Here is an 18332-nt window from a genome sequence, read left to right on the forward strand (position 1 = left end):
AGCCTCTCGAAGCATCACTTCCTGAGCATGCAGGCCCTGCGTACCTTGACCTCTTCCGCGCGCGCCCTGCGCCCGCGCACCGCCGCCAAGGCGGCCGCCTCCACGCGCGCCTTCGCCACGGACAAGCGCTACACGCCCGTGAACGAGGTGCCCGCCAGCGTCTTGGAGAACGTCAAGTCGGACACGATCTTCTCGCCGGGCTTCGCTGTGCGCGGCGAGCACGCGCCCATCAAGGGCGCCAAGCCCGCGTACCTGGACGTGCAGGCCACGTCGCCCATGGACCCGCGCGTGCTGGACGCCATGCTGCCGTACATGACGTACGCGTACGGCAACCCGCACTCGACGACGCACGAGTTCGGCTGGGACGCCGACAAGGCCGTGGAGCACGCGCGCGGCAGCGTGGCCAGCCTCATCGGCGCCAACTCGAAGGAGATCATCTTCACGTCGGGCGCCACGGAGTGCAACAACGCCATCCTCAAGGGCATCGCCCACTTCACCAAGGCCAAGAAGAAGCACATCATCACCACGCAGATCGAGCACAAGTGCGTGCTGGACTCGTGCCGCGTGCTCGAGACCGAGGGCTTCGAGGTCACGTACCTGCCCGTGGGCGAGAACGGCCTTGTGGACCTGGAGCAGCTGAAGGCCGCGATCCGCCCCGATACGGCGCTGGTGTCCATCATCGCCGTGCACAACGAGATCGGCGTGCTGCAGCCGCTCAAGGAGATCGGCCAGATCTGCCGCGAGCGCAAGGTCTTCTTCCACACGGACGCCGCGCAGATGCTCGGCAAGCTGCCCATTGATGTCAACGAGATGAACATCGACGTCATGTCCATGTCGGGCCACAAGGTCTACGGCCCTAAGGGCGTTGGCGCCATGTACGTGCGTCGCCGCCCGCGCGTTCGTCTTGAGCCCATTATCTCTGGCGGCGGCCAGGAGCGCGGTCTGCGTAGTGGCACCCTTGCGACCCCGCTGGTCGTGGGCTTCGGCAAGGCGTGCGAAGTCGCCGCGCTGGAGATGGAGAACGACCACCGATGGGTGAGCTACCTCTCGGACAAGCTGTACCACGGCATCACGGACCGCATCGAGCACGTGGTGCTCAACGGCGACCTGGAGAAGCGCTACCCGGGCAATCTCAACCTGTCGTTCGCCTACGTGGAGGGCGAGAGTCTGCTCATGGCGCTCAAGAACATCGCCGTGTCCTCGGGCAGCGCGTGCACGAGCGCGTCGCTGGAGCCGTCGTACGTGCTGCGCGCCATCGGCGTGGGCGAGGACCTGGCGCACACGTCCATCCGCTTCGGCATCGGCCGCTTCACGACGGAGGAGGAGATCGACTACGCCGTGGACCTGTGCGTCAAGCACGTCACGCGTCTGCGCGAGATGAGCCCCCTGTGGGAAATGGTGCAGGAGGGCATCGACCCCAACACGATCCAGTGGAGCCAGGACGCGCACTAAGCGCAACGGACGGACGGACAGATACAGGCAGCTGGCGAGCGAGTTGCAGGCGAGAAGAGATAGCCAGCAGAGCGAAAACGGCGAGAATACAGCACAGACACCGAATCCAGCTAATAAACCTCTAGGACGTTTTGCTAGTTGTCGCACGTAGCACGGTGAGTTTGAACCGACAATGCTTGACTTTTTCGTAGCCATTTTTCGTGCGGTCGTTGCAGTCACTTGATCAGGATCCAAAGCTTTTTCTCACCAAGACGACAAACCGCCGCAGTTACCGCCGCAAAAGTTTGCCTCGCCGTGCTGGTCATCGACGGCAACTATTATACATGTAGCAACAGCGCCACCACAAGCAGCTTTTGAGATACACGCCCCCTTGCCCTCGCGCAGCAGCTGGGCCTGATCACCAGCGGCGGCGGCGCTTTCGCGTCGAGCTTCGAGGCGGCGAGCGTCGAGCAATCTCGATGTCGATCAGCGGGGCGTGACAAGCGAACGACACGAGGTAAATTGAAGTTGCCTTTGCGTGTCTATGCCGAGTGAGACATACTTTTGTATGGGCTTCACTATGCTGAGCACGCTTCAATCAGGCCGCTTCACTATGCTGAGCACGCTTCAATCAGACCGACCGAAAATCAGGGCCACGGGCATGGCGCCGGAGACTACATCCTCAAGGTTACATGTGTATTGCCTGGTGTTCAAGGCGTGGGTGCGCTGCTAATGGAGCTCTGCGGGGCTATCGTCGCTAGTGGCCAGACGCGTCCAGACCCGAACCGAATTCAAATCCAGGTCAATAATTTATGGGTTCGGTAGTACTTGGCGTTTGTATGGGGCTCTTCCAATCCCTTCGGTGACAGACATGGCGAGCTTCGAGCGGCGCCGTCCAGGCCGCCCCCAATGGACCCCCCTTTACATAAGTATGTACGCGGATCGGCAGCCGTGCCGCTCCGTAACGGAGTCCGTTCGCCTCCGCTTTGCGGTGAGTTGAGTAGCGTAACCCGCTTTGCAGTCCTCGAGGAACTCATTCCGTTCCTCTCGGGGTGCTGGCACTGGATAAGAAACGCATAGAGAGAGAAGGCCCTCGTTTCGTGGGGAAAACTCAGGGCGACCCTCCAGGGTTCGCGTTTCAACAACCTGCAGCGACAAGACCTCGGCTCGAAAGCAGAGGCAAGCGCCGTCGGCGACGCCGCCGCCAGAGCCAAACGCAGCGGAGGGAAGATCGACCGCCAGCAGCAGGCAGCGCACAATAGTCGCCGCCGGCGGGCATGTGGTTGCAGCGAGAATCCGCGCGGCCTCCTCTTCCGACGTCGAGCCGCAACACGACAACGGCATCAGATGCGCGTCGGGTTCACTTGCCTTGAGTATGGCGCCAGCCGTTACCGGCGCCCAGCTCCCTTTCGCAGAGGTAGCAGTAATCGATACAAAAAGCAAGTGAGCTTCGGCCGTTGGAAATCTATTCCCGCGGCGATAAATTCCCGGGCGCAAACTGGCTTTCTGGCGCTGATGTCCATCTCCCATACAAAAATCCATAGTGCCTGCAAAAGACGGGGCGCGCCCCCTTTGAATTTTAAATAGGCTGCAGCGTAATTTACAGCCCGGGGCCCGCAAGCACAGCCTTCAGTCTGCCAGCCCATTCCCAAAAAAGCCACGCGCAGCCCAAGCCCAAACTTAACCCCACCACTCTTAAGTCAAGATGTACGCCAGCCCCCGGTATTCCCGACACCACGGCGGCAGCAGCAGCTACCAGACGCAGCAGTACACATCGCCCTCCAAGTACAGCAGCCACGCGCAGTACGCGTCCCCCTCCAAGTACAGCGGCTACGACGGCTACTCCTCGCCGGTCAAGGCCTCGTCTTACCACCAGCAGCAGCAGCAGTACTACTCGTCCCCCAGCAGCCCCACGTACTACAACCACCAGCAGCAGGAGTACTACAACTCGGGCGCGTCCACCGCGTCCTCGTCGTCGCAGGAGGGCCCGTTCTACGCCGACGAGCTGGACGAGCTGGACGACTACACCATGGGCCTCGCGAGCCCGGACATGACGACGATCCCCACCGTCCCCACGCCCATCAAGCTCAGCATCTACGAGCACGGCAAGACTCCGTCTGGAAGAGTCATGGTGACGGCCGGCAACCAGACCATCGAGTTCTTCTCGTGCGCCGTCAACGCGCCGCTCTCGCGGTGTATGGTGGTGCAGGAGTAAAGACAAGTGCAGAGGAAAGAGTCGAGTCTGGTGCCGCTGGGCCTCCGCCTCGCACACGCCAAGGACGAGCCTCACTCCTCTGCTGCCTGGTGCTCTGCGTCGCCTGCCGCGGGTGTTCCAAAGAGATGCTGATTTTTATTTTATTACCTCTACCCTCCTTCACGTGGGAAGGCCAACACTGCCATTACGTGTACCATTATAAAGGCGAGTGTGGCCCCTCCTCCGACCTGTACAAGAGATGAAGATGATCCGAAGGAGTGCAAGTAGTCGAAGCCCCCCCAACAACAACCAACCTCCCTTGAAGAACAACTCCCCTCCAAGCGCCGCAGCCCCAGCACCAAGTTGCAGAGTGAGTGGTGTGCTCGCCCAACTCCCGTGTGCGTGCGTGTGTGTGCCTACGTGTGACTGTCGCGTGTATCTACGAACCTATCTAGCAACCTCCCAGGCTCGCCGAAGCCTCCGCTTTTGTTGTAGAACTACGAAGTATATAGTACTATGATTGCCACTGATGAATATGAAGAAGAAGACGTCATATTGTCCCCCATCAACGGCGAATACTCCACAGTTCCTCTCCTGCCTGTCTGCCTGACTTACTCCTGCGTGGCGGTCTCGCTCTCCGCCTGCTTGTTGTTGGTGCCGTTGAGTCGCTCCTCGGCCGCGACGCGCTCGAGCTCGTCCGCCACGGCGATGGCCTTGATGAGCGCCGCGATCCAGCCGTTCATCTCGTCCAGGCTCGAGGCCGCAAAGTGCAGCGGCTTCTTGGGGCTGCCGCCGCCCTTGCTGCTGTGCGTGAGGTGGAACTGGTGCGGCCGCTTGGGCTGCGAGCGGATGCGCAGCGTGTACCCGCTGAGCTTGAACACGGCGGCGGGGGGCTCGCTGCCCGCCAGGTGCTCGGCCTGCGACGCGAACATGCCGAGCGAGCCCTTGCGCACCAGCAGCACGAAGAAGTACGAGTGCCACGTCTTGCGGTAGACCTTGGAGCCCTGGCCGTACGCGCCCTGCAGGAACTCGAGCGTGCCCAAGTGGATGGCCGCGGACGACGCGAGCACCGACTCGGAAGAGGTCTCGCCGTTGTCGGTGCTGCTGTCCTGGTTCGTGGCATCCTCGGACGCGGAGCTCTCGTCCTTGGTCGGGATCGGCACCGTGGCCTCGCGCACTTGGTCTCCGCTGCTGGTGAGCGAGCTGCGGCGCGCGGCCTCGCCGATCTCGTCGAAGCAAGTAGCGCAAACGCGCTGGCGCTTGCCTGTCGGAGGCTCCGAGAACACGCGCAGCGGCACGGTGTGAGGCGAACACACGGCGCATACGAGGTTTAAGCAGCGACGACACTATAATACATGTGCATCCCATAGGATAGAGTAGAGAGAGAGAGAGAGCTCCATTAGCAACAGGCAAAGCCGGAGGATGTCATTGAACCGTGACTCACATGGTGACGGCGGTTGAGGAAGGTGAAGGCCTCGTGACACACGGAGCAGCTATCGCTGCAGTCGTCGGGCGTCCACGTGCGCTGCAGGACAAGCACCGCACACAATGAGACGAATGAGTCCGGTATATCTTCCATCTCATGGCGCGTTACTCGAGCTTCCTCACCAGCAGCGCTCCATCCCAACTCGGAGGCGACTGCCATTGCGGCAGCACGTCCTCCACGATGCGGATGTACTCGCGCTGAGCTTCCTCCGGCGACATGTCGCCCAGCTTCTGCCAGAGCTTCCTGCAACACCAGCACCCCTCAGCACAGCATTAAGGTACATGTAGAGTCTCTCTGTGTTATCCCTACAGCTTGGTGTCGTCACCAGCGACAAACTGGCAGCAGGGGAGGCCCAGCACCCCCGTGGCGTTCTTCTTGGGGTTGAACTCCTCGTACTTCTTGGAGCCGCGCATGGCGTCGCACGAGCCCACGAGCGCCTGCTGCTTGAAGGCCCACAGGCGGTTAGCCGTGGGCTGCTGCTGGAACACCCAGAGGCGAGGCGACACCGACATGGGGTCCTTCTCGAGGCGCGAGAGCACCACGGCCACGAAGTGCTCGGCCTGCAGGAAGGTTTCCTCCGTGGAGCTGCCGCCTGGGGGCTGCTCCGGCGCCAGCGGCGTGTACACGCGAAGCATGCTCGCTAAAGCTACGTGAGGCGTTGGCTGCACTAACTTCGGGGAGACGAAGCCAAGGGCTGAGCTAGGCGACCCTCTAAGATCGAGGAACTGGCTACAGCACAATAATACATGTAACACTCGGGCATTCCGCTTCAACTTGCACTTGGCTGAACTGCTGGTTGTCAGTGTTTTATCTAAAGCTCGATCAACTATGGAGGTCAAATGCATTCCTATATTATAGTGTAGCTCCTCATGCAGCCTTCGGGTCGTAGTCCAGCGCCCACGCGGCGAACGCCGATGCTGAAGTGGACATCCGCCGGAACAGCGTCTTGGGCCGCTCCGTCACGGCGTAGACCCGGTTGCCTGCAGCTGCAGCTTGCGACGACGACGCAGAGCGCGACTGCCCGCGCTCCAAGTCGCTCGGGAAGTCGCTGTCTTCTTCGTCATCGTAGTCGTCCTCCACGCGGGCGTTGGCCATTGCGTCCAGGTTGTCCTTGTTCTTGCTGTGCGCGTCCGGCACGAGGATCACCAGGTCTTCTTCGCGGGGCGTGGTGTCTTTGTGGCGGGTCGACAATAGCGGCACGTGTCTTGTGTCTTGTCGTGCCAATCGGCCGGTTGCAGCGTGCACCGGACCGGAAGGGGACAACGCTGAAGGTGCTGGGGCCGAATGCTCTGAAGACGGAGCCACGCTGTGAATGTTGTAGTCTTTCTTTCAGTACACGGAACGCCCGTTTGCGCTGCAGTTTTTCCTCTTCTCGACGTTGTAGACGCTGCTCTGGTGAGTCGAACACCCACATGGTCTCACCCTCGCTGTTCATGCTGCTGCCCGAGGTGTACCGATTAGTGAACGTACGGGTATCCTCTGGATTTTGGTCGTCTTCAGGCTCTGAAGGTTGGCCTTCATCGGCCTCACTGTCATGTCTTGGGTGTTCGTGTTTGTTGTGACGGCGTAGCTTCATGACCGATCGAGTGAGCGCGTGGAAAACTTCCGAGATGTTGGAGTCGTAGTGTTTCTCGAACGCATCCACCTTAATCTTGTCGTTCAGCTCCAGGATCTTCTTCTCTCGAAGATTACATAACTTCATGTTGGTAGTTTCTGGTGAGGAGTTGTCACCACCACCTGAGCTGCTATCCGTGTTGTCCACAGTCGAGGTTATCGGTAGGTTCTGGTCAGTCTCGACTTCCCTCTTGGAAGTACGGCGACGTGATAGTAGTTCAGTGAAGCTGCGATGAGGTCGATCACTTTGTAGCGCTTCAAGGCGCTTCTTCTCCTGGTACGCGCGAAGCTTCTCCACCTTCTCCATGTGCTTCTCCGCTCGCTCCACAATGACGTCCCACCGTTCGCGATGTTGCTCCGAGGTGTACGGCTCAAATTGAGCCTCAACATTGTTCTGCTTCGCCATGAGACCATCAAGAACATGGATAAGTTCCCACTTCGGACCCACACGCTCCACTGCGAGAATAAGGAGCTCGTCATTGAAGCAGTCGCAGTGCTTGATACGTTCCGTGCAGTGTGGACACAGATCCTTCCACCCCCAAGTTTGAAGGATGAGATACTAAGCGAAATCCTGCGCAACCCCCATGAGCGACATGCGCAAAATTGCCGAGAGCACGCCGTAGTAGATGAATTTCTTGAGGAACAAGCAGCTACGACGAGCCCAGATGTAGAAAATCAGCGCTTGAGCCAACGTAAGCAGCAGCACCACGAGCTTGAAGTAAAACGGGACGAAAACCCACCTGCAGCCTTCATTCAGAAGTACTTGCGTCGCTGACGGAATATCAACTTGAAGAGTTCCTTGAATATGGCCTTGCCTGCTGAAGGCAGGACCGACGTCAACACAGCGTACAGCACCACAGACGAGAAGATCGTCATGTTGGACCCGTACGAGTCGCGTATCATCACGATAATGAACAGCACGTAGAACGTCACGTACAGCGAGCACACTACGATCAGTGCCCGCTCGCCCCGCGACAGTCTTTCATTCCGATACGGGCAGAAGACCCACGTAAAGTAGTTCTCGTGCCTCCACCACGTGTAGAATGGTTCAAAAGGCGGACGAAACTACTTCCAGCAGCAAGGGCCACACAGTCGGGTCTTCGGCACCTTCCGGTCCCAAGGCATTGGCTGCCAGTAGTCGACCTCCTCTTCAGGCACGTTTAGTTCGCGGGCGTAGATGCGCTCAATGTTCTTCTGGAAGCTCTCGCAGTGAACGATCATCGGAAACACTCGCAGCCCGAACAGCGTAATGACCAAATACGGGAGAAACAGCAGTAGATAAGCAACCAGACGAGCTGCAAGCCACGGGCATCGGGTTCACGGACAAGTAGGTCACGTTGAAGTGTTCCAAAACGGCCTTCTTCTTCATCTTTTTATTCTGGTCGAAGTTGTAGATCTTCTCGCTTGAGGAAACGCTGGTCGGCAACTGCGTGGTGTTGCAGTAGTCGGCTGTGGGATTCCGCTCCAGGTAGCATGGCTGCACGACGAAGTACATTGTCTCCTCGATGGTGTTGTCAATGTACGTACGCGGCAGATACGCGTAGGTCGTTCTCAGCTTTGAAGCTGCTTCAATGTACGCGAACGGCTCGCCGTCGATATAATGCGCGTACTCGTACTCGTTGAAGAGCAGGGCGTTGAAGTAGGAAGTGTTGGGATTCGCGTTGGGGCTTGGATTGGGCGTCTCGATGGTGTAGGTAAGGTGAAAGTCCACTTCCTCCAAGAAGTGAAGATATGTGTAGTCCTCTGTAACCTGAACGTGCTGTACTGTGAAAGCGTCCAGATGCAGCACTTCATTTAACTGTAGTGACGAGAGCGAAATGCCCAGCCAAAGCAGTACCCCCACTCCAATCAGTAGCCACACCCAGAACTGCGTGCAGCCTCGCCGTTTGCTGTATCTGGTCCCAATAAACAACGTCCAGAAGTGTTGATGCTCCGGCACCGTTGGCCGCCCCTGGACGATGGTCGCTCCAGTTATACCCTCTGCGTCTGAAAGGGATCCACTGCCCTGCGAATCGAGAACCTTGTCGAACAACGGAGCGCTCGAGTCGACCTGGATATTTGGTTCGTGGCCGACCGACCTGCAGTAGGCGATGTACGCGTCAAGCAGCTCCATGTCCAATTCATTATCTCCTTCTTCTTCATCTTCAGCCCTGGCAACGCTGTTTCTGCCAAGTGAGCTCCGTCGGAAGTTCTCCTGTGTCACGCCTTGTAGCGCTGTAGTCGTGAGTCTGCGTCTCCGTCGTCCTCGGTTGCCTCTATCACTTGTCGTTTCATTCTCGTGAATCGAAGGTAGATCGTTCTCATTGTCGGTTTGGGCGTACTCGATACCATCAACGACTCGCCAGCAACGGATCCGATCAGAAAAGTGAACGAGTAAAGCTATGCTCAGGTTGGGAGCAGGTCATGGTGGATAGTAAGCATGACCCGGGAAGAACCAATCATGGGCAGGAGACTCCACGTCTCAAACCTTTGACCGTCATATCGCGCCGATAAGTTGTACAGGTACCATGTTTGCGCTTGGCTTGTGGTCGAGAAGGATCACGAACTGGTCAAGCGCTCGCTGGCTATGGGGTATGCAGCACCGCGAGTGTGACGCGGGGCTGATTGGGGCTTCTTTCCAGTCGCGTCTTGGTTGATGGGGAAACTTTTTTTTGCTGATTCACGTGTTGTACATACAGACAATCCTCTTTGGAGTGATATCCCGAATAGGGATACCCTCTGATTAGCACTAATAAAGGCTCTCCCGATGACCAATGGCATACAAACAGGTTTGGTAGTAGTCAGCAGAATAGTAGCGATAGTAGTGATAATATCACTACTACTAGTAGTAGAGCATCTCAGTCGCGTTGCTCCGTTGAGTTGCTTCGGGGGTCGGCACCCTGCAGTGGAGTCTCCACTTCAGGCCGACGTCCCCACCCTCTAATTGATCTTATCAATCACCATTACTATTTTTTGTAGTGTAGTGAAGCAAACTTAGGGCTAAGGGCGTGTTCGCGACCGTTGCAATTTAGAGTCTCAGTTTAACCCGTGCAGGTCATCAAACCAATAAGCAATTAGCAACACTGGTGGAGCTGCATGATGAAGTCTTCATCATCAGCAAATAACGTTACTATCTATCGCGAGGTCAAGATAATCAACGGCAATTACACACCAGCAGCAAGAGAGCACTAATGATGCTGGACTATATCTCGCGAAACCCTAGATCACGGTTAACCGCAAGGGTGAGCTGTAGCACCAGCGGTTCAAGATCAATTAGTGGTAGCCGACAGCCCAAAGCAAAATACATGTAGCAAGGGATAATTGTTGTTAAAAGCTATAATATTCAGTTTCGATTTTCCAGCGTACTCAATACAGCATCTCGGCTCCCGATGCCCGCCGTACTTCCTCTCTAGTGCTACATACCATATCACTTATACCATATCACTTACCGGTATTAATAACACAATTTAAAAATTGTTACACTATCGCAAGATTATCTATTCTATCGACAGCAAGTGGTTGCGAGGAGCACAGCCAAAGCAAACCCGCGCGGGGTGCCCGTGAAGCATGTCCGCGTAGGAGGGCCCAGCAACCAGCAGGGCAGCGAACGAACCCGTCGTTGCGGCTTGGAGCTAGTTCCGTAGTGTGGGGTGCGGGCCCCCAAGGTATAAGGAGACCACCTGCGTCACTGCCAGGAGCTATCTGTAGGCTACAGGCTGTAGCTTCACAGAGTATGGACATGGTGAACTTTGAATAGCACGTATCCATGCAGGCAAGTTACCCGCCGAACCCCAGATGCAGGGCCTTTAAAGTCCCCGGGTTGCGAATGCAACCGCAAATCGGTGCATGGCTCAAACCCGACTCGAACACAGAGAATGCAATCCAAGAACGTCTACAGGCCGAGATGGACACTTTAGTGCGAAGTTCAATCGGATGGAGGGTTGGAAATACTTTGGAATTACGACTATATGGCCCTCTTCCGCCTCAGACATGGGTGTGGCCGGAAGAAACTGTGGAGTTCTGGCCAACATACCTGTGGACGGAAACCCCATGGATCCGAGAACGCAACGGAAACATGCTAACACGTAAGAAATATCCTAGGATACGCGTGTGTCCTCTGGCCGAGCTGGAAATTCGGCGGACTGGCCTGACCTCCTACTCGATGCTAATTCCCTCGCCAGAGGCGGAAAACAAGCATCATACCTACCCGAAGCTAAGCAAGTGGGCGTTGGCTATACTGTTGGGGTCTCCACCACTTGAAATCGGGGGGCCGAATTCAAGTGAGCAAAGCAGCACATCTACGACAGCCACCACGGCTAGAACATCAGTACAACTGGATGGAACAAGAGCGTGGTCAAATAATTGGGAAACCTCAGGTGGAGGCTGACGCAGAACCCTGCCGCATCGTGATGGAACAAGCCAGGGACGGGCTCCATTGGCAAATATCAGGTGACACAGCGGTTCCAAAGGACTATGAAAAGGATCTGGCCACGTTCCGCAGATTGGAAGCGCAGAACAAGATAGTATTCAAAGCACACCCCAGCTTGCATGCGTTTCCGTGGTCCATACCACCCAAAGTGTCGAACCACAATATAAACCAAGCGTTGAAGAAACTTTCTTTTGCACGAGCAAAAGGAGAGCTCGCTCCGGCGCTGACCAAAGTCGTCAACAGACTCGAGGCAAGGGCAAAACACGACGACGGGCTGTGGCAGGCCTTGCAGCAAACCCCGAACCAATTGTGGAGGCACCGAAACGCGATCACAGAGTATCAAGTCTGGATCAACTACAGATTGGCGGTCTCACAGCTAAATCTATACTTTGACGGACGACAAACTGACAACAGCTGCAGGAAGCTGGCGAGCTGCAAAGAACACAAGGAAACCTTAGCTCACATCTTTTGGGAATGTCCTTGTGCGAATACGTACTGGGAAGCGCTAGTAACGCGCTGGACTGGGCAACGCTGGCAACAGCATGATCTGGCTAAGTTCAAGGCGAATTGTATGTCAAGATCGCCGCCGAAACTGTCGTCGGTGATGCAGGCTAGGCTGCAAGCAACCTTCACAGACGAAGTGGAGGCGTACGTGATCGAGTGGAACCGAGTGTGGTGGATACTCAGTTCCATTTGTATAACGGTCCTGTGGATCCAAAGAAACCGGGTGACCCATCAGCAGGAGCAAGTTACGCAGCAAGGAAGTAAACAAGAATTTTTGAAGACTGGGCTGCAGCAATTGAGGGCACTGACGCGACGCGAACGTCGGCACCCACACACCAAAATACAAGGCACGCGCCTGCTCCTCTGTTTAGGAATGTTGGCGCGACCGCTTCAAGAGGCACCACCGCAAGGTGTGAGTCAAGTACAACCACCAGATCGCACGATGACACCGGCGTTGATATCCTGGCTTAGGAAATTCCAGACATCTTGTAAACAGTAAGGTTAAATAGATAAGTCTGATCCTCCTCCATCCATGCAGGCAAGTTGAAGTGCACTCTCTTTTAGCAATTCTACCCTTCCCAGCACTAACTCACTCGTAGTAATGAATGCAAGCGCTGACTTGGCGCTCTAAATCAGAGTGAAGCCGAGGACTTGGTGGCGTTTTTTTGCGCTCGGTGCGATCTAAAGTGTAGCAATTTATCTAAACCCGCGATTCGCTTCCCGATGCCTGTTTGATTAGCGTTTATCGTCGAGGCTAAATCGTGACCCCCACTTTAATGGCATCGACCCCTTCTCAGAAGGGGTCACTCCAGTTTTCATGCAGTTAAGCGTGTCTATGGATCAAGAGAGGGTTGTTCAACCGAGGTTTTTTGCGCAATTTTTGGCCCCGGGGAAGTGATTCTAGATGTAAACCCTAACCGTTCATGTCTCAGATTAAGAGAGGTAAGAGGTAAGAAATAGAGTAAGGAGGAGTGATAGATGATTATAAGTGGGGACTTCGTCCCCAGCTACTATATCACTACTATAGCACTGGGGTCTGCGCCTTATAGTAGTGATATAGCTATAGTAGCGAGAAAAAATGCCACTAGTAGTGATATTAGTAGTGTTAATATCACTACTACTATCCCGAACTTCAACCCACGTCAGATCTTCAAAAGGCGCGAAAATAGGTGGTTCTCAGCCCTCCCCTCCGCGCGCTTTGCGCTCTTTGGCTCATTTCTCGATACTCGGGCGGATGAACAAGCAGTTAAAGCGCGCTAGGAGGGCTGCCATTGGTGGAAGGAAGCAAAAACTTCATCGTGCAGTTTGTATTCACCAGTCGAGTAGTCCGCCGACCTCTGAAAACGGTAGGGCTGCCAGCACGCATCATCTTGCTTGGCTAATACTTCTACCAGCAGGTTCTGCAGCCACCCGCGCCTCAGCAAGTACTTACTGACAGCGACGCAGGAGTTAAAGAAGCTAGGAGCAGAGTCACTAACAGTATCCCTGACTACATCATTCATAACGCACTCACGATCGATCGACTCAGTGTGGAGCTCATCTAACGACAAGGCCAAGGCATGTACACTATGCATGTTGTTTTGCTGTGTGTGAATCCGGTGCTCACTACCGTCCTGACTTTAGGGATCATTTTCGGGTGGCATCGTGCGGTGGCTGATCCTGGTGCGTGTCTGAATTTCTGTTTTGCTCAAAGCTGCTGAATCTCACTGTATCGTTTGCGGTGATGTCCTCGTCGGCGTTACTGGTCAGCTGCTTAACTTGCTCGAGTTTAGCTGGGGCATGGTTGTTCAACAGTATTCCTAGGTTACTTCGTGATTGGCCACTACGAACAAGGATTGACCTTTTACACTGCGGCTTTGGCGTCGTAGGTCGCGCGCGTGGAGGAAAACAGCGGCAGAAATGGGTACAGTGTAGATAGTAGTACTATAGTAGTGATATAGTAGTGATATCTACTAGTGACGTTCTCTAACTACTAATAGTAGTATTAGTGCTATCGAGTCTGAGTCGGATAGTAGTAGTAGTATCACTACTAGCCAAAATTCTCACTACTACCAAACCCTGATAGTGATGCCTCTGGATCGTGATTAAAAGTGGTCTCCCGAGGCTATCACTACGAAGAGGATCGTCTGTACAGTAAACGTTTCAGTGCTCTACTGCTGTGCTGTATCAACTGATAGTCGGGGGGGGGGGGGGGTCAAGTCCAAACGTACAGCATGCACTTGAATCTTCCGCTGGTCGTCACGTGCTCACCGCATTGCGCAGGAAAGATTAGTGAAATCCCCTCAAACCTGACGATATAAAACACTGGATACACACGCACTCGTAAATACCTGGGGGTCCACACCCGAAGAAACTGCAAGTGTATCATGCGTGCATTTCGAGATGTCCAGTGGATATTGCATGGCACTCGCAGCCGGCATCTTTGATCAGTGAAGCTGTTCACGCCACCGCGAAAGTGTCACAACACCGTCCCGTTATACAGCAGCGCACCGCCGCAAACAGCTCCTGCGGACATCATCGCCCGTCGACACCACACTAGCATGCTGTAGCCATCTTCCAAGTGCGCTCAAGCCATTTTGACACATTTTGCTCGGTACACTTGAACCCAAACTGAACCAATCAAGCCGGCCGCATAATCAACAAAATCCGTCCATTTCATTGGTCAAAATCAGTTTCCACGATCGCTGATTGGCTGTAAATGAAAATTGATTACCCCGCCGCGATTACTTACGTGACCGCTGGGAGTCAGCAAGTCAAGCGCCCGATCGAAGCAGCACCGCTGTAGCATTTGCCAAGTTCCCCCTCGATGCCGTCGCCCCCGTCGTCCGCGCGGCGGCGAGGCGCGCAGTTCCTCGGGGCCGACGAGTTCGACGAGCTGCCCGTGAGCCAGCGCAGCCTGGACGCCCTCCCCAGCGGCAGCAGCAGCGTCAGCAGCGACCGACGACGGCGACGACGCCGAGACACGAGCACCGAGCTGGAGACGCTCTCCAGCCACGAGTTCCGACGCCGAGCGGCCTCCGAGTCGGTCATACCAGACGCAGAGCCCTCCAGACAGCAGCGGCAGTCGGTGACTAAGGAGAACTGCCCGCTGTTCGAGGACCTGACGCGGCTGGCCGACAAGAACGAGCCCGTGCACTTCGACACGTTCCGAGAGAGCTCAATACGACGCAACAGTCGAGTGAGTGAGGCCCTTAATGAGGGCGGTGAAGCTTTAGACGAGGAAAAGGTGTCGGCTGTCGACATTAGCGACGACGACGAGCCCGGAAAGCTAAACACGGAGCTGCTGGAGGCGTATCTTGCCTACTGCAAGTCCATCGGCCACGAGCCGAACATCCAACTGACAGGGGGTGTAACGGGGGATAAGGACGATGAAGGTCCCAATGTGGCAGCGGCGTATATATCTGAACGGCCGTGTGTACCGGAGCGGAAGCACTTTTGGACGGACTTTATAGGCACCAGATACAGCAAGCGACGAGGTTGCGTGCAGTTCTGGACGTGGCTGGGTATTGGTGTGGGCATTGTCATTTGGCTCGGATTCTCGCTCTCATCGCTGCATCTGAATGAGGTGCTGCATCTGGACGCGTTCACGGTCCAGAACGTGCAGGTCACGCAAGACTACACGTACCTGCATTTCCTCGAAGAGGTCGACTTTCATCTCACGTACACCATCGAGACGCCGAGTCCGAGCTCCAGTGCGAACCCCAACTCGTCGTATTTTAACGCGCTGCTGCTCAACGAGGACGAGTACGAGCACTACGTGGAAGGCGAGCCGTTCGAGTACGTTGAAGAAGGCTCCAAGTTGCGGACGACGTACGCGCATTTGCCGCGCACATACATCGACAACACGATCAAGGAGACCATGTACTTCGTCATCCAGCCATGCTACCTCGAGCGTGACCCCACGGGTGACTACTGCCAAACGGGGCAACTGCCATCAAGTGTGAGCTCCGATGAGAAGATCTACAACCTGGACAAGGACAAGAAAATGAGCAAGGAAGCTGCGTGGGAGCACTTCAACGCCACGTACATCTCGGTTAACCCGATGCCCGTGGCGTGCAGTTCGTCTGGAATTGTCGGTGGTGCGTATTTATTGCTGTTCTTACCATACGTGATCATCACGCTGTTTGGACTGCGAGTTTTCCAGATGATCACGCATTGCGAGAGCTTCCAGAAGAACATCGAGCGCATCTACGCCCGCGAACTAAACGTGCCTGAGAATGAGGTGGACTATTGGCAGCCGATGCCTTGGGATCGGAAGGTGCCTAAAACCAGGCTGTGCGGGCCGTGCTGCTGGAAGAAGTTCCGTCGGCCATTTGAGCCCTTTTACACTTGGTGGCGGCACGAGAACTACTTCACGTGGGTCTTTTGCCCATACCGGAACGAGCAATTGTCGCGGGGCGAGCGGGCCCTGATCGTTGTGTGCTCACTGTACATTACGTTCTACGTGCTGTTCATCATCGTGATGCTGCGAGACTCGTGGGGTGCAGACATCACGATCTTCACGTCTGTGGTGCTGTACGCCATCATGGTGTCGGTGATGCCTTCTGCTGGCAAAGCCATTTTCAAGGAGCTGTTCAAGTTGATCTTCCGCCAGCGGCGCAAGTACTTCCGAGCCAAGGCTGCTGGTGGAGATCTAAGCGGGTTTTCGTTCCGGCTCGCGTTCATCTTGCAGATTCTGGTGGTTGTGCTGCTTACGTTGGCGCAGGCTCCGATCTTCTACATCTGGGCATTCCGCAGTTGCCTCTTCCTTAAGCAGTTTATCTACTACGGCGTGCTAGCAGCGATCGCGCGCATGTCGCTCATGGGGTTAGTTCAGGACTTTGTGTGGTACCTGATCATCAAGACCTGGGGGTGGAAGGACCTGTGTCCGTACTGCACGGAGCGTATCAAGCACTGCGACTGCTTCAATGATGAAGTGCTGGTGCTCGCAGTTCAACACGTTGGGCCCAAGTGGGAGCTCATTCACCTCCTCGATGGACTTCTCGCGAGACAGAATAATTATGAACCGCAGTTTGAGCTCTACACGTCCGAGCAACTGCGCGAGCGCTGGGATGTAATCGTGGAGCGAGCCGAGGCCCACATGGAGAAGGTCGAGAAACTGCGCGCGTACCGAGAGAAGAAGCGTCAAGACGCATTGCGTCATGACCGTATTCGACGCAGCTTTGCGAGCTTTATGTCGTTCCAAGGCACAGCGCAGGCGGTTCACCCCGACACCGACCAAGTCGACGATGGCGCCACCAAAGGCCGTAAGATCTCCGATGCCAGCGATCATGAAGAAGACCCAGATCATGATCAGTTGGAGCACATGTGCAACATGCGTGAGAAGAAGATTTTGTCACTGAACAGCAAGATTCAGCTGGACGAGTTCGAGAAGCACTACGACTCCAACATCTCGGACGTCTTCCACGCACTCGCACGCTCCGTTACCAAGCGTCGTCGTCACGAGAAGCACGAGCATTCCAGACACGACAACGAAGGAGATGAGGACAAAGCGGACGAAGACAAACGGACCACGCTTACAACGCGCCAGAGCAGCAGCGACTCGAGTAGCAGCGACGGCGAGACCATGTGGGTATTCGACACACCGGCGCAGCGTCTCGAGCGCCGTGAGGAGGAGAAGCTGCAACGCAAACGGGCGTTCCGCGTGTTAAAGGACTACAACATTCACAGCGTGGCTCCGTCTTCAGAGCATTCGGCCCCAGCACCTTCAGCGTTGTCCCCTTCCGGTCCGGTGCACGCTGCAACCGGCCGATTGGCACGACAAGACACAAGACACGTGCCGCTATTGTCGACCCGCCACAAAGACACCACGCCCCGCGAAGAAGACCTGGTGATCCTCGTGCCGGACGCGCACAGCAAGAACAAGAACAACCTGGACGCAATGGCCAACGCCCGCGTGGAGGACGACTACGATGACGAAGAAGACAGCGACTTCCCGAGCGACTTGGAGCGCGGGCAGTCGCGCTCTGCGTCGTCGTCGCAAGCTGCAGCTGCAGGCAACCGGGTCTACGCCGTGACGGAGCGGCCCAAGACGCTGTTCCGGCGGATGTCCACTTCAGCATCGGCGTTCGCTGCGTGGGCGCTGGACTACGACCCGAAGGCTGCATGAGGAGCTACGGATCATAGAGGACTGTATTCTCTTTCGCTGCCTGGACACATGTTATCCCAAGCAAATACTACGTAGTTTCCAACGCATTGAGTGGACTCTTGATCAGCCTAGCTGATGTTGTGGCACTCAAGATTCTTGAGTCAAGAATGACGCGACGCGGCATCAACATGCGTCGAAAGTGTATGTCGCTCGAGGTGCGTACATATATGAAATAGCTCGGCACCTTTGCAACAGTGGTCATATCACTGCAACGTGCGATTAACCAGAATGACACTCAACGTCCTCAGACACGGTGGGCGCCTCCGTAGCCAGCATTTTGGTCCAGCACGTCGCTGCACGCTGCGAGCATCCGCTGTATCCGGGATCTCAGGCACCAGAGAATCCGATCTCGCCACCGAACAGATCAGATCATGTATCCGCGGCCCAGCTGCGGGCGATCACCTCTGCCAGTCCACGACTGCAGTTGCAATTGTTGGCAAAACCTGCAGTCCAAACTTCCGAGCTGTACAGTGGCAAGTGCGGATTTGTCGATTGGCGAAAAGAGCTGCAATTCCGGTAGCCATTTCGAGATCAGGTTGTCAGACGT

General features: G+C 55.8%; 6 protein-coding genes across 6 annotated transcripts; 4 read left to right on the forward strand and 2 right to left on the reverse strand.

Annotated features, from left to right (window-relative positions):
* Positions 1-27: 27 nt before the first annotated feature.
* On the forward strand, positions 28-1584 carry PHYSODRAFT_546004 (hypothetical protein; the record flags this gene model as incomplete). Its single annotated transcript, XM_009530398.1, has 1 exon — positions 28-1584. The coding sequence occupies one exon, from the start codon at positions 28-30 to the stop codon at positions 1450-1452; it is 1425 nt and encodes a 474-aa protein (XP_009528693.1). The 3' UTR covers positions 1453-1584.
* Positions 1585-3104: 1520 nt separating this feature from the next.
* On the forward strand, positions 3105-3720 carry PHYSODRAFT_286226 (hypothetical protein). Its single transcript, XM_009530399.1, has one exon. The coding sequence runs from the start codon at positions 3137-3139 to the stop codon at positions 3644-3646; it is 510 nt and encodes a 169-aa protein (XP_009528694.1). The 5' UTR covers positions 3105-3136; the 3' UTR covers positions 3647-3720.
* A 419-nt stretch (positions 3721-4139) lies between these two features.
* Positions 4140-5746, reverse strand: PHYSODRAFT_315571 (hypothetical protein; the record flags this gene model as incomplete). The annotated part of the gene is made up of 5 exons (XM_009530400.1): positions 4140-4151; positions 4309-4971; positions 5070-5150; positions 5234-5354; positions 5421-5746. 5 exons carry the CDS (start codon positions 5744-5746, stop codon positions 4140-4142), a joined length of 1203 nt encoding a protein of 400 aa, XP_009528695.1.
* Positions 5747-5978: 232 nt separating this feature from the next.
* PHYSODRAFT_333237 (hypothetical protein) lies at positions 5979-8999 on the reverse strand (the record flags this gene model as incomplete). The annotated part of the gene is made up of 8 exons (XM_009530401.1): positions 5979-6322; positions 6357-7221; positions 7306-7465; positions 7561-7745; positions 7833-7928; positions 8032-8484; positions 8563-8875; positions 8929-8999. 8 exons carry the CDS (start codon positions 8997-8999, stop codon positions 5979-5981), a joined length of 2487 nt encoding a protein of 828 aa, XP_009528696.1.
* Positions 9000-11113: 2114 nt separating this feature from the next.
* On the forward strand, positions 11114-12136 carry PHYSODRAFT_505581 (hypothetical protein; the record flags this gene model as incomplete). Its single annotated transcript, XM_009530402.1, has 1 exon — positions 11114-12136. The coding sequence occupies one exon, from the start codon at positions 11114-11116 to the stop codon at positions 12134-12136; it is 1023 nt and encodes a 340-aa protein (XP_009528697.1).
* A 2307-nt stretch (positions 12137-14443) lies between these two features.
* On the forward strand, positions 14444-17746 carry PHYSODRAFT_315572 (hypothetical protein; the record flags this gene model as incomplete). The annotated part of the gene is made up of 2 exons (XM_009530403.1): positions 14444-14815; positions 14906-17746. 2 exons carry the CDS (start codon positions 14444-14446, stop codon positions 17744-17746), a joined length of 3213 nt encoding a protein of 1070 aa, XP_009528698.1.
* Positions 17747-18332: the final 586 nt, after the last annotated feature.

This window comes from Phytophthora sojae (genome assembly GCF_000149755.1).
Source record: "Phytophthora sojae unplaced genomic scaffold PHYSOscaffold_5, whole genome shotgun sequence".
Taxonomy (NCBI): Eukaryota; Oomycota; class Peronosporomycetes; order Peronosporales; family Peronosporaceae; genus Phytophthora; species Phytophthora sojae.

Excerpts from the sequence above, each read along its gene's own strand:
- PHYSODRAFT_286226 (XM_009530399.1), top strand. The coding sequence starts at position 3,137 with ATGTACGCCAGCCCCCGGTATTCCCGACACCACGGCGGCAGCAGCAGC.